Source organism: Sturnus vulgaris, chromosome 10, assembly GCF_052056855.1.
Source record: "Sturnus vulgaris isolate bStuVul1 chromosome 10, bStuVul1.hap1, whole genome shotgun sequence".
In the NCBI taxonomy this organism is placed as follows: Eukaryota; Metazoa; Chordata; class Aves; order Passeriformes; family Sturnidae; genus Sturnus; species Sturnus vulgaris.
Window position 1 is genome coordinate 17,556,600 of NC_142252.1, and position 13,832 is coordinate 17,570,431.

Here is a 13,832-nt window from a genome sequence, read left to right on the forward strand (position 1 = left end):
TCCTACAAAAGTAGGACAGGGGTGTCTGTCCCATTGCAGACCCAAGGCCAGTTCCTGGGCAGGTTTGTCAAGGTGGATCCTCCCATTTGTGATTCAGCTGCAGACAGGGATATCCCACTGGCATTCATGCTCCAAAGAGCAGAAGAAACAGAAGCTGGGGAAGCCAATAGAATTCATATGCTGCTCTATGCATGGTATGACCTCTGCATGACCATCCAGTATCCATCTCTCTCCTGGAGACAAATGTATTTATGCTGCAAAGGATGGAAAATCGGGATTATTTTTCTTTACCAGGCTTCCCACCCCAACTTCTCCAATCCGTTGCACTTGCAAAAAGAACTTGTTCAGACAACCAGCTTGTTTCTCCGTTTTTCCCTTCTCAACTCTGATGGAGCACATCCTTCACTGTGTGGTGTGGAGAGGAGGCAGGATGGGTTTTTTCCCACACATACCTGTACAGATGCAGGCTTTTGTAGCACACAGCATTTTAAAACCAGCCCTTTGCTCCTTAGGCTTCCATGTCGGAGGGTAAAAAAGAATGCTCAGTGCTTTATTAAATGTTAACCAGAGATGTATTTTTGTATTTCTTTTGTCTCAAGGTACAGCAGGAAGTCATCAAGTATATATGAAAACAAATCGGACACATCAAATGTGGATGCATCTAACAATAAAAACAGGAATTCCAGTCCCAGCGCCAGACAAAAGAGAGGTAGGGGTTCTGACAGAGCTTTTGCTTCCAAAGGGTAACGTTTTTATATTTGCACATATTTCTGGAGTTTAAAGAGGATACTTTAAATCTACATTGTTTTAACCCAACATCAGAAAACCAATGCTACAAAGCTGAATGACTGTACCATGAAAATTTGTGAACACCAAAAGGCATTACTGGTTTAGGGTTTTTAAGTCTGAGTTTTGATGCTTTATAGTGCTCTTTATACAACTTGTGTTGTTTAAAAAAATAGAATTTAGGGGACAATAGCATATATATTTTAACCTTCTGTATCCTGGTGAAGTTGATTTCTAGACATAGTTAATTTAAATATTTTTCTACAGACTGCTAACTGATTTCTTTTCTTTAAGTCAAGGAGAGTTTTTTTGCCTCCTCTGTGTATATCAGTTCTCCTCAGGTGTACAGTAAATAAACACACAGGCAGTCACAGAATGTCCTTCCATTGTTTGAGTCCATAAGTACAATAGATCTTCTATATAACAGAAGTTAAAATAAACACTATAAAGAAACTGAATCTCATCTGACAGTAACAGAAACAGAAAATATTTTGACAGCAGTTATTCTTTTAGACAGTATTTCTTAATATTGAACAAAGAATTTTCTAGTAATATGAAAAAAGAAAATTGTGAGGTCTTTAGAGATTGATGCCAAAATGAGGCGTAAAGTAACAGCCCCTTTATAAATAAAAAATTAAAAAATGTTAAAAAAAAAAATGGAATATCTCTCTTGGAAAAATAGAAAAATAGACTATTTACCAAAAGATTTCTCATTGCCTTAGGTTTTCATGCTGGGAAAAAAAAAATTATGGATTCTTCATTAAAAAAACCCAATCTTAAGAATTAATTTCAGTAAAATTTTATTTTAAAAACATTTAGACTTTTTTTGAATTTTAAAAGTGGAAAAGTAGCTTTTCCTTTTAAATTTATAAACCCCTTTAAAAAAAATTCCAGGAAGATTACTGATGTTTTCTAACTGTCCAGCCTACTCAAGAGTGTGGGAACTGGGATCACATTCCATGCTGATTGTCATTCTTCTGTCTTCTGCTTTCCCATGAGCAGCTCCTCAGGGCTCTGGCTGGGATCCCACTGGCTCAGCCCAGAGCATCCTCATCCTCTGGTGGGTGGCTTTTCCTGCAGGGCTGGGCAGTGAAGTCCGTTCTTGTTTGGTGATTTGGGTGTCCTGTGCATCCGGAGCTGCAAACCTCGCTTTGCAGAGCAGCAAAATGCTCTCCAGCTCTAGATGTGCCACCAAAACTCGAGTTTGTGTCCCTGTGAGGCACCTACGGCTGGGGCTCTGCAGGGGGCTAAACTCAAAAATGTCCCAACACCCGGCACAGAGCCTGGGGCTCTGCCAAAACTGTCTCTTTTGTGCCACCTACCGCCTGTAAAATGCTTCCAATATCGGTGTAGTTAATGTGAACATAGATTATTTTAAAATATTGGGGAGTTTCTGCAGTACAGAAGGGGAGGGTGCTATTGGCAAACTATTTTCAGTTTTGTTATTCTTATTGATAAGTGCCTGTGGCAGAGTTTTCTACCTGTAAACCAGTGGTTTTTGTGGACCTGACTGGTGGAGTCACTGCCTTGAAATAAAATGGGAGCAAATCCTGCAGGAACCTGTGGGGACCCTCTTGTCTGACTGCCCTGATCAAAGCAGGATCAGCTGCAGCAAGTTGCTCATAGCCATGTCCATTTTGGTTCTGAACAGCTTCAAGGATGGTGACTATAATTTGCCATGGGGGCACTGTCCTAAGTTTAAACCCTTTCACAGTAAAAAGGATTTTTCACATTTTTAAATGGAATTTCCATATTTCAATTTGTGCCTGCTGCTTCTCTCATCCTTTCACTGGGCTCCACTGAGAAGCATCTGGTTCCATCTTCTTTATTTTATAAGATCCTCCTGAGCCTTTTCTTCTCCAGGCTGTGCAATCACAGCTCTTTCACTCTCTCCTCATGTCAGCTACAGCACTCCCTTAATGACCTTCATGGCCTTTCCCTGGGTTTACTCGAGTGTGCCCATGCCCTGAGGAGCCCAGGACAGGACAGCACTGCAGGAGTGTCTCTCTTGTGCTGAGACGAGGGGAAACATCACCTCCCTGCACCTGCTGGCACAGCTCTGCCCGATGCAGCCCAGGATGCTTCTGGCTTTCTTTGCCACGAGTATGCATTGCAGGCTCTTGTTCAACCTGTTACCCATCAGGACCTGGTCCTTATTATGTTTGGAAATAGTTTCCAGAGGTATTTGATATACCTGCAGAATGAAGGAAAAGGTTTGAAATAACTCAAGTGGAGACAATATGACTTTAGAGACCAATGACTTTAGAGACCAGTATCTAATGCTTTGCTGGTGCTGTGAGGCTGTGGGGACTTGTGAAAAGCAAAGGGGTCCCTCAGTGCAGTGATTCAATTGCAGAGCTGAAGAACTAACACTGGAACCCACCCCTCTATACATGCACTGCTATGCTCCCTGTGGGACTCTCTGATAATGAAATACTATGGATTTTCTTGCCCTAAGAAAACAGAAAGTAAATGTATTTTATATACTAGTTTTTGAATTCTAGATGAGCTACTGTATCTGTACAAAGACTGCCTGGCAGTGGGAGCAGCCATGGCAGGCCAACACAAAGTGTCTGAAAGCCAAAGGGAGCCCTGTGGCTCAGGAGCAGCTCCTCACCAGATGCACCTGCCTGGCCCAGAGCTGGCACTGGGTAGAAGGAGCTGAACCACAGTGACATAATTCTCCTGTGTTGTTAAAATCTGTTCATCTCACACCCACCTATGCATGCAGGCACCTCAGATCCTGGACTGTCTTGGCTGCAAATCAGGAAGTGATGGGATGCACTTTCCTTTGGAAGCACAGCTTGTCTGTCTGTTGCTTGTCTGTCAGTGTGGATTCACTGTCTCTTTGTATTCCCTTTGTACTTTGGGTCTTCATCTGTCCCTCTAAAGATTTTCATGTGACTGTGTATGAACTAAAGAGGAGGAAAATCTATTGGTTAAATCCCAAGGCTCAGAACCAGCTACCCAAAATGGCTTTTCTCCTGCTCCTTTGCCATAAACCTTCTGGGTGTTATCTGCCCACACCAAGAAAGGAGCAGATGGAGGATTTGGCAGGAATGTGTGGATCTGGGAGTTTGATCCAAGTCCACCTGTTTCACCTACAATGTGAGTAACTGAGTATCTTTCAAGCCCAGAGCCTCAGGACCTCAATCCATCTGTGAGTGATCTCTGCAGAGGCAGCTGTCAGACAGCATGGCTGATTATTCATGCAGGAGCCTGGCCTGTGAGCTTTGCTGGCATGGCATCCTTACATCCCAGCAAATCAGGAGATCAATTGCATGACTCTCTGCCAGCTTCAGAGGCTTTAGAAAGGCTTCAGCAGGTAAGGCTGAAGGTGTACCAGTCACAGGACTGGTGAGGGCACTCTTCAGTGCCAGTGCTGGATTGCAGAAGTGGGACTGCTCTCAACACTTGCATGTCCTGCACTGCGAGGCTTTTTCTCTTATTTTTCCCTACAACTCGCTATTCCAGCCAATGATGTGTTTCCATAACAGAAGGCACTAACTTGCTGCTAAATTCTATTTTCCTTTGATGAGAGCTACCTTCTTTCACCTGTTAATTTTGGTTTTGTTTTGTTGTTGTTCTCCATTAAAACTCAGTGAACCAAACTCAACCCAGGGACTCTGTTTGGTTCACCTCATGTCACCTTTCTAATTGATTAGCTCTTGCTCAGGCTTGAACTGAATCAAAACTTATTTCTTTTTAGTTGTCATCCAGTGCTAACCTTTCCTTTCCCATAAGCTGAACAGCTGACCCTTCCTTCCTTATTTCTCTTCCCTCTCCCTCTCTCTCCTAGTTGATGCTTCCAGCAGCCTTAACCTTGAGCGCACAGCGCTTGCTAGAAAGCGATTCACATTGCAAGGTCTTTCCAACCGCAGAGCTCCACCCAAAGGTAAAATCACCCATGCAGCATTTGGTCTCAGGCCATCTGTCTCCTGCACTCCCACAATGTTCTCTCCATCCCATGGTGCCATCCATCACCGTTTCCTAAAGTGCTGCTGCATCTCACCCAAGAGATGCACACAAGTGGCTCCTCTGCTCAAAGACAAGGTCACCAAAAATTGCTCCCACAGCAGCATTGGCAAGGCAACCTCTGGGTTGGCTGGTTGGGTCTTTTACTGGTGCACAGTGCAAATAACATTTGTTTCCAGTTTCTCTCAAGGGTCAAAGTGTGAACTGATTTTAAATGATCAACTGAACTTCTTTCAGCAGCTTACAGGCTTGAAGAAAATGAGTATCATATCTATTGTGCTACATGAGATTTTCATGTGTGAAATCATTCATTGGCTGGATGTCTTTGTTTTTTCAAATATTGTTCAGCTGTGGCCTAGGGGGGAACAAGAATTCAGGAGATCTGGGGTTTTATTCCATTTAATTATGTTACAGCATAAAATGCTGTGTCTTGAGTACTTGTGTATAAATGTTTAGTAGATATCTATGAACAGAGAGCATTGCAAGTTGCTGTGATGGCTGTACAAGGAAGAGACTTTAGAGGAGAGAAAGAAATGCGAATAGAAATTAAATTAAATTACTACTTACAATCACTTTCTGAAAAGATACTGTAATTACTCCCTGTATTTTTTTTTTGTGTGTCTTTTCTCCTGTTCTGATAAATAATATTTCCTCTGTGAGACCGAGGGTTAGTATGCAGTGATGGAGAGGGTGAGTATCAAAGGAAGAAGACCAAGATGAAAGCATAAAAGCAGAAATACAGAAGCATTAAATTATAATGTGATAAAGTAAATAAGAATGCACCAAGAGTCAGCACTTCTGTAAGATTCTGGCTATAAGATTAAGGCTGCATGTGGTAGTGAGATCTAAGATGGACAAAGTTCAATATCTGAATATAAAAATAAGTGGGCTTTAGATCTTGTGACTCAGGAAAATCAATCACAAAACACAGATTTCAGAAATAATGCTGTAATTTTTGCAATTTTAGATCTACAGTTTTGTTTGAGACCTCTTTTACTTTTCTATGTGAGTTTTTCTTGTCATATGAAATGTCTTGCCTTGTATTCAGTGTTCCAGGCAGTGAAGCACAGTTTGGAAGAGCTCATGCCCCCTCAGCTGTAGGTGCTCTGAGTTCAAAGCCTTGCTGGGTCTGGTTGCTTGAGATTCCTGAGGAGCATCTCTTACACAATGTCCAGTTGTACTTTGTGGTGCTGATCTGCTGCTGGCCTGCTCCTGGCCAGAGGGAACTGCTGGCAGACAGGCTGGCTGGGCAGCACAGCATGGTCATTCCTGCAGGCAAAGCCTGTCAGCACTGCACAGGCTGGCTGCTGAGGCACACTGGAATCTGGGAGAAGGGGACAGGGAAGTGTCTGCAATCAGCTTATCCTGCCCCTGAACACTTTGTCTGAAGGTGTTTGTTACCGGCCATGGTGAAGGATGATGTGTAGAGCTGAGTGTACTTTGGTTCAGACCTGCTGAATCTGTTCCAGTCCAGAGCACATAAAAAGGAAAGTGAAAAACATATAATACCCCAACTAACTAGGGTGAACACAAGATACCAGCTGGCTGTGGAGCATGGTTGTTTAGAGAAATTCTGAACTGTCTGCCTAGGCTGGATATGACAGGCTGGAAAACGTTGTATAATAATAATAATAATAATAATAATAATAATAATCACTTAATCACATAATCATTTTGGTGTTTTAGCCAAAAAAAATGTTGATGTCTGGAGAAGAAACTTTAGCATCTTGCACTCCATCAGTGCAGAGATCCCTGGGACAGCCATCTCAGAGCTGGCACCAAAGTGTATCCAAGTCCACACTCAAAACACCCTGCATCTCCCCACCCTTGGGTCAGCGTTAGCCATCCTGGTTTGCAAGGCCAAGTTCATATTCCTTGGGGTGGGCACAATTTCATAGTGAAATAGTGAAATGTGGGAAAGCTGTGTCTTTACTCCTAAGCAGAATTAGAGAAAATGCAGGATGCTAAATAAGGAAACAAAAAACCACTATGTAGCCTTCACTTTCTCCGAGCTGGTTTGCCCTGGTAAAGATAGAAGCTTGGAAAATATTTTCAGGCATTCACACAGTTAAATTTTGGAAATGACAAATGTGAACTCCAAATTCCAAACCATTCATGCTTGTTTTTCAGTGTATTTCAGAACCACAGAACATGCAGCTCAGTGTCTAAAATGATCCACACCCATTCCAGCCATCATGCTCATTTCTCTGTGTTTTGTAGCTGTACTTGGACACTAGTTGGTTGCTAAAATAATAATTGGCATAAATCTTTTTTCTGAAGTATTAAAATTGGTGCAATTGGAATTGTTTTGAAAATATGTTTATAATAAGACTTTCTGTGCTTTTCACCTTGTTGAGAGTATTTTTCCTGTCTGTTTTAGAGGAGCAACCTTTCTTTTCTTTACCCTTTTCCAGCTGCTGCTTTGCTTTGTACATCTTTTACCCTCAGTGCTTATTAACCTCTAACCCTGCCCTGCATTGCATCTGTCTGTTCTCCCAGATCCCGAGTGTAAGGACAGAGAAGTTACCCGTCGCTTTTCCCTAGCCTCCTCCATCAGCACCACAGTAAATGCTTCTGCTGTGACCAAAGGTACTGTCATGCTGCTTGCCTAGGTCCCCTCTCCCTCCCTGCTGCCTGGCACATTCACTGCCAAATGCTGCTCCCAGAGGGAGTATCTCAGGCTCAGTTTTAGTAAAGGCAGGAGGTTCCAGCAGAAGAAGAGTCAGCACCGGTGTAACACCTGCAGGAGGCAGACCAGGACATTTTGAACGTGTATTGAGGAGTGCTGCCAGCACACAGAGTGACTCTTCCCAGTTTCTCCAGAGTAGGCTTCAAAAAGTGTTGCTGGTGTCCATGGAAATTGGATTAATTTTTCGCTGATGTGGGGTTCGGTTTCCAGCTTCTCCCTGGTTTGGATTAACTGATGTTCACTTGGAATTATTTGCCTGTTTCCTTATAGCTCTTTAGGATTTTTTTTTCAAGGAGGAGAGAATCTCCTCATTGCATGGTAGATATCAGCTATCAAGGAAGCCTGAAATCAAGCCAAAACAGAGGAGCAATAGATGCCAGTTTTAATAATGTTTAGCAATATCACTGTTACAATTAGAAATTATGTTTGCAGAGAGATTTTGCTATGTGTAAGGCACCTGGATGATGAATGCACTGAACTCCATGCAGTTTGTGTGCTTATGGAAGCTTTATTTATGTGCTTTATTTAGCTTTAGAAAAGGCACTTTTACAAAATATAAGTTACTGTACTAGAGCCTAGATTTAAACTCAAAAGCAACCCATGCATTTAGGCAAGTTGATTGTGTTGAAAATCAGTAGCATTGTGGGCACATATGTCTACATGGCAGGGATAATTTTGACAACAGAACATACAATCTTACACAGAATTCTGAATATACTGCCTTTTGGCAGTTCTTGGAATGGAATGAAGGAACTGATTTGCAAGGTTAAGATTTTCAGGGTAATTCACAAATCAAAATACAAGGAAAAATGGCAGAATTAACTTGTATTAAAATTTTTGCTCTAGACTTCTCAGAAAGAAAGTTGCTCAGTATCTGTTGCCTTCTCAACAGCTGTGAAGGATGTGAGCCACATCCTCGGCTGCAATGAGGCTGTGAGGGAATGAGACAAAGGAAGGATGTGATAGTCTCACTACCTACAAATGTTGCTTTGACAGCACCTTTAGACCACAGCACGGAACATCCTCACATGGAAGTCATGGGTATAGCACAGGAGAAGAGGTTATTACAGCTTTTTGCCCTCAGCAACAACTCAGAAATACACGATCAGTTGCTAAATTATGGGAAGACTGACTTATTTCCTAATAATTATTTTCAAAGCTGGGGAACAGAATGAAGCATATATGTACAAAGAAAATGGGCAACCAAGGGTTGTTCTTTAGTGTGGTTTATCAAAGAGAGCATGTGTGAATTGCAATGAAAGTTAAAATTTGTTACAGTTTTACATCAAAAAGTCCTATTCTAGAATCCAAAAGACTGTTGGCAATCTCTTGGGATACTGAGAAAGCTACTTCTGCTTTCAAAGCTAGAAAACAGAATCAGAGCTTTTCAATTAAATGTTTTATTTACAGCAATAAAATATTTCAGATGACAGAAGAGCGGAAGCGGAGCCTTGTCTCAGCATCAGCCCAGATGCAGATCTAGCCAGGGTGTTGTGCTCATCATTTCTGAGGCTGTGTCTGATTCTCACTCCTGACAGTTCAGCTGCCCCCACACGTGCAGTGGGGCACAGGAGAGGCGCTGCACATGGACCTGTGGCTGGTGTCCCCCACTTCTGTGGGTCTTTGTGGGCTGTGCCCTGCCAGCCTCGCAGGGAAGGCTGGGGCCGAGGTCTGGCTGCCCCAGTGCCATCCCCTGGAAAGAGTGACAGGGAACGTCTGTGACACCGAAGGGAAGCAGATCCTTTTGCTGTGATGTCTCAATGTCTTCTGACAAAAGGGGTCTGTTCTCTATCCACTCTGCAGAAGTGTGTCTTCACCACCTAGAACCTAGGGCTTAGTCATTCTTCTGAGTGAAATTAAAATGTTAGGTAGTTAGTGTTTTCAGGTGGTAGGAAAGTTTCTCCTTTAATGATATTTACAGCCTTGTGACTCTGTAAACTTCACACAGGTCCCCTTGTTCCTGCAGTTAAAGTCAAGAGACATGAAATAAAGAGTGACCCAACTCCCCTGGGGTTTGAAGGTAGGAGTATTTCCATCCTGCATGAAAACCTCGTTTGATATTATTCACTGAATTCACATCTCATCACAGCTGGTGGATGACGCTGGAGTCTGTTAGGGGGTTGAGGTCAGTTTATCTGCATAATTGGGATAATGACAGCTTGTTACTCCCTTGCCTGTCCCCTGCACTCACATTCAACTAGGAGTGGGCCTAAATTAAACTCCCAGTTCTCTGCCTGTTTGGGGAAGCAAAGCTCTAGACAGCCACCTGGATCTGGATTTTCTGCCTAGCTCTGCCTCCCTCCACAGGGAGCAGCAGCAGGGAGCCAAGGGGCTACTTATCACCTTCACCTGCAGTCTGGCCACTTGCATCCCTCTTTCCTTGTTAGTGTCTATTCCTCAAGAAGCAGGAGCCATGTGCATGAAGACTACAGGGGAGGCTAGATTATGCATTAATAGCCATTGCAGGTGCAGTGTTTAATTTCAGACAAGCAGAATTTCCTCCAATTTGTTACAGCACATTCATAAATTACTGTTTAATAAACAATACCAAAGAGTTAAATTGGGATGCTGTTCCTCAGCCACTGGAATATCACCAGCTTCCATTGTCAACTTCCCCCTTTACCCGACCATTTACCTTAGGGGGACACAAAGAACCAGGCAGGACAGAGATGTGGGCTGAGGAATCCTTTCATAGCATTCTGTTGTTCTGCACAAAAACTTGGTAAGAAGAGCCAGTGAACAGGTCAGTGATGAAATTGTTGAAATATCAGAGCTATCTCCCATGGCACTCCTAGCAGAAGAAGAGACTGGAACAGAGAGGTTGGAAGAAACAATTCAGAGACAGCAGAAGCAGTTTTGCTGTTTGCAGAATATTTCCTTTTGCCAGTGAGCCCTGGCACTATGTTTAGAACCATCCTGGCACCCTGTACCAGAGTTTCCCAAAGTGTGGGGTTTATGCCTTGCTTTCCTCACTGACAGATGCCCTGATCTCAGCATTCCCTGTGGCTGCAGAGGCAGGGGGGATTTCAGGGTGCAAGAACGATCTGCAGCATAGAGCTGACTTGCTCTTTACAGGTTAAAAAGAGGGTACTGCTGCACGGCACCCCTCACCAGGCTGAGCATCTTAAAGTAGGAAACAATGAACGTTATCACCTCTTTACCAGAAGATATTGCTGCTATTGCCAGGGTTCTGTTTGAGGTAATAACACAAGGGATCCCTCCCCAAAATTCAGTTGCATTCATCAAGAGTGAGATCATTAATTTGTAGTCTCCATGGCCCCCTTTTGCTGTATGGATTAGGATCAAAACCATAAATTATGACCTACAAAATTTCAAATGCTGCAAGGAAAATATGCTAAAAATGGGTAAGGAAGCTGTAATGAAATAGAACACTGCACTGTACACCCAGCAATTGTCTTCCTTAATTAACATCAATACTTCTGTTTGATTCATTTTGCTGTTCTCTGTCCTTCTCAGACTTACAGTTTTTCTGTGGAATGCTGCTGTCCTTTCACTCATTTGTGCTGGTCATGTGTCTCCTCTTTTATAACTGTTGGACCCCAGTCCACCTGTTTGTTAAAGAGACTGTCAGTTGCAGAGGTGATGCAGGAATTCACTTTGTACTGGTTGTCTGGTCACTATTTCACCTTGAAGACACAAATTGTACTTCCTGTCACAGATGCTTTTGAGAACACCATTTTGGCCCAGACTAAATGTAATGCCGGTTCCACCACGAGATCCGTACCTAGATCTGCTTCACAGACAGGTAAACAAAATTAAAATATTTGTAACCTCAATTGAGAGTGCAAACTAAATTTTTGATAATATTTACTCTCTTTATTCTAAGGAGATTTTTCTCTTTTGGTGAATATTATTTCCCATCAAAACAACGAAAGAACAAGCTTGAATCACTAGCTTAGAAACAATGCCCCAGATCTGGTTTTCTGAGGTCAGGCTGAAAATAGGTCTTTTAACTGAAAGTAGAGAGCTCAGAATTTGATCTGTCTTATTTTATAAGAATTAAGCATGAGAAACAAGCTGTTTCTTTGTCTCTGAAATTACAATAGGGATTTATATGGAAGAGGGAGGTTGATGCATGTATTTGTAATGAATTCTTGATGGTGAGGTTTATAAATGATAGTGGCAAAAGACTGTGGAACTTTGTCTAGCGGGGTAGAGGGATATCTTTTTCTCTTGGTGTTTGTAGTCCAGCCTGTTAATCTGAACTAAAATTGCAGTAGCAGCTTGAAGGTAATTAGAATCAGTGTATTCTTGTACATTTAGACCTTTGCTAGTATTGCTGGTGTGAATAAACTGGTACAGCACAGTGTCACTTCAGAGGCTGGTTTACACCTTTAAAAGTACAGATGACCAGACCATAGCTGTGGGGCAGTAGCTGGGGATGCAGTTCTGCTGGAAGAAGGTCCCTGTGTCCCTTGTGACTGGGTTCAGTTGTTGGAGCAGACAGTCCCTGGGTGGCAGAAGGGGCTACAGGGCTGCCTGACCACATGTTGTACCAAGCAGTGCTTATAGCAGGGAGGATGTGCATGGGGAAGGGATTAAATAAACCAATTCATAAACCTATTTCTCCCAGATCAGGTCACTTTTCTGTTTACTGCCTGGAGTGCCTGGCTTGGGCTTTGCATTGTCTCAGGCCAGGTTTTGGTGTGGGTTGAGAGTGCTGGGATGTGCATAATCCTACTGTGTGAGCATCTGTCTCCATGCCTCGTGGTCAGAGCTTTGCCTTGTTGAGAACAATGGCCCACAGGATGTAAAGAACTTGTTTCAGCATCTGCTCAGCCCAAGTTTCAAACTGACTGACTCCATTCAGCTCTTATCTGTCAGGCCTGCAGAATCATTTGGTAGATGCAAGGTCTGTTTCCTCTGAGCTGGACTGTAGTCATTCCCATCCCCATCAGAAGGGACAGGCATCAAATGCAGGAAAGTGCAGATGATGATTGCCATCTGCACAAAAGAGCCTGAGCTACTTTTGCACCATGGAAGCCTCAGGCAGACAGGTCATATAGAGCTTAGCCTCAGTTTCCCTCAGGACACATCCTATGGACATCCCTTTTTAGGTGAAGAGAGACTGGCTGCTAAGCTTGGGCTGGAAATCTCTCACTGAGTCCATTCTGCTGGGTTGGGATGGTTGTGGTGAAAATCATGCAGTAAGACAGGTAACAGCACAAATATGACTGAGATCTCTCCTCACCCACAGGTTGTCTTTGTGCCTTTACTTTGTGCTGTTTACTCTGTCCTTTCCCTGCTTGCAGCCTGCTCGGGGGTATAGTCTTGTAATTTGCTCAGGTGGTAATGCCTGGGGTGAGATGGAGATAAGAAGTCAACCAAAATTCCATAGCTTTGTACTTAAACATGTGGAGGTAAGCTGGAAACTGAATGATCGTGGCCTTCTGAAAGTCAGGTCAGCACAAGTTATCATTTGCTCTGGAGGAAGATTCCTGGTGCTTGTTTTTTGTACCTCCTGAGCTGAAGGGATTGAGCCATGCTGAGCACTGGAAGTATCCATGGGTATGAGCACTGCAGCCACACACACTGCTCTCACACCAGGGACAGTGCTTAAGAGACAGAATAATGGCTTTTTATGGCAAAACCTTGGAATAAGCTATAAAAAATATCAGCAATTCAGTAAGTGGAAGAGTGGGAAGTGAACCTGTGACAGTTATTTTATAAACATGGATTCTCAAAGAGGCTAATGTCTGATGGCTAACTCTCTGGTTTATCTCTTTTGAAAAGGTTGGCCCAGCAGACAAATGCCTTCTCTAGACACATTTGAAGATTTCGAAGCCATCCCTTCCAGCATGGATGAACTCTCCAACTCTTCTGATTTGGAGGAAGAGACCAACCCTAATAATGTAATTGCTTTTTAAAATTACACTGCCCTTTCCCAGCACAACTTCCTCTTCTCTAAGGATCACAATGTAACCTGCAAAGTTTGGGTTCATACCAGCCTTAAATCCATGGATGTGTGGGAATAAAGAAGATGAAATTTGACCTGGGGAGTTGGAAGATTATTACAAGACTTTTGTTGATCAGGATGAGGATCATAAAAAGTCTCCCTTAATTGTAAGCTGTCACTTTGCCTGCTACAAAAATGAGGGGAAAACTGAGTCTTAAAAAAAATTATTTCAGACTTTTGCAGATAACTTCACCTGGTGTCACAAACCTAATTTTCATATCAGAATATGGCCGGAAAGCTAAGCCTAAAATCTAAATACAGATAAGAGGTCGATCCGAACTTTGAATAATATTTAACCTGGGCAAGATAAAACACAATTGCCTACAGAAGAAATCTCTGCCAGCTTGAAATGCCTAATTCAGTATTTAACTAAAAGCTCTTGCACAGTGTTCTTTCATCCATAGT

The 13,832-nt window shown here is 42.8% G+C and overlaps 1 protein-coding gene across 7 annotated transcripts in view; it reads left to right on the forward strand.

Annotated features, from left to right (window-relative positions):
* The window catches only part of MCF2L2 (MCF.2 cell line derived transforming sequence-like 2), a 159,684-nt gene that overhangs the window by 138,478 nt on the left and 7,374 nt on the right, over window positions 1-13,832 (forward strand). For 5 of the 7 annotated variants that reach the window (XM_088170466.1, XM_088170467.1, XM_088170464.1 and 2 more), the window contains 6 exons: window positions 600-709; window positions 4,586-4,681; window positions 7,261-7,350; window positions 9,399-9,470; window positions 11,130-11,216; window positions 13,205-13,323. In XM_088170466.1, coding sequence (XP_088026592.1) covers window positions 600-709; window positions 4,586-4,681; window positions 7,261-7,350; window positions 9,399-9,470; window positions 11,130-11,216; window positions 13,205-13,323 — 574 coding nt within the window. The remainder of the gene's footprint in view (window positions 1-599; window positions 710-4,585; window positions 4,682-7,260; window positions 7,351-9,398; window positions 9,471-11,129; window positions 11,217-13,204; window positions 13,324-13,832) is intronic. The other 2 variants (XM_088170468.1, XM_088170470.1) reach the window with 2 other exon arrangements.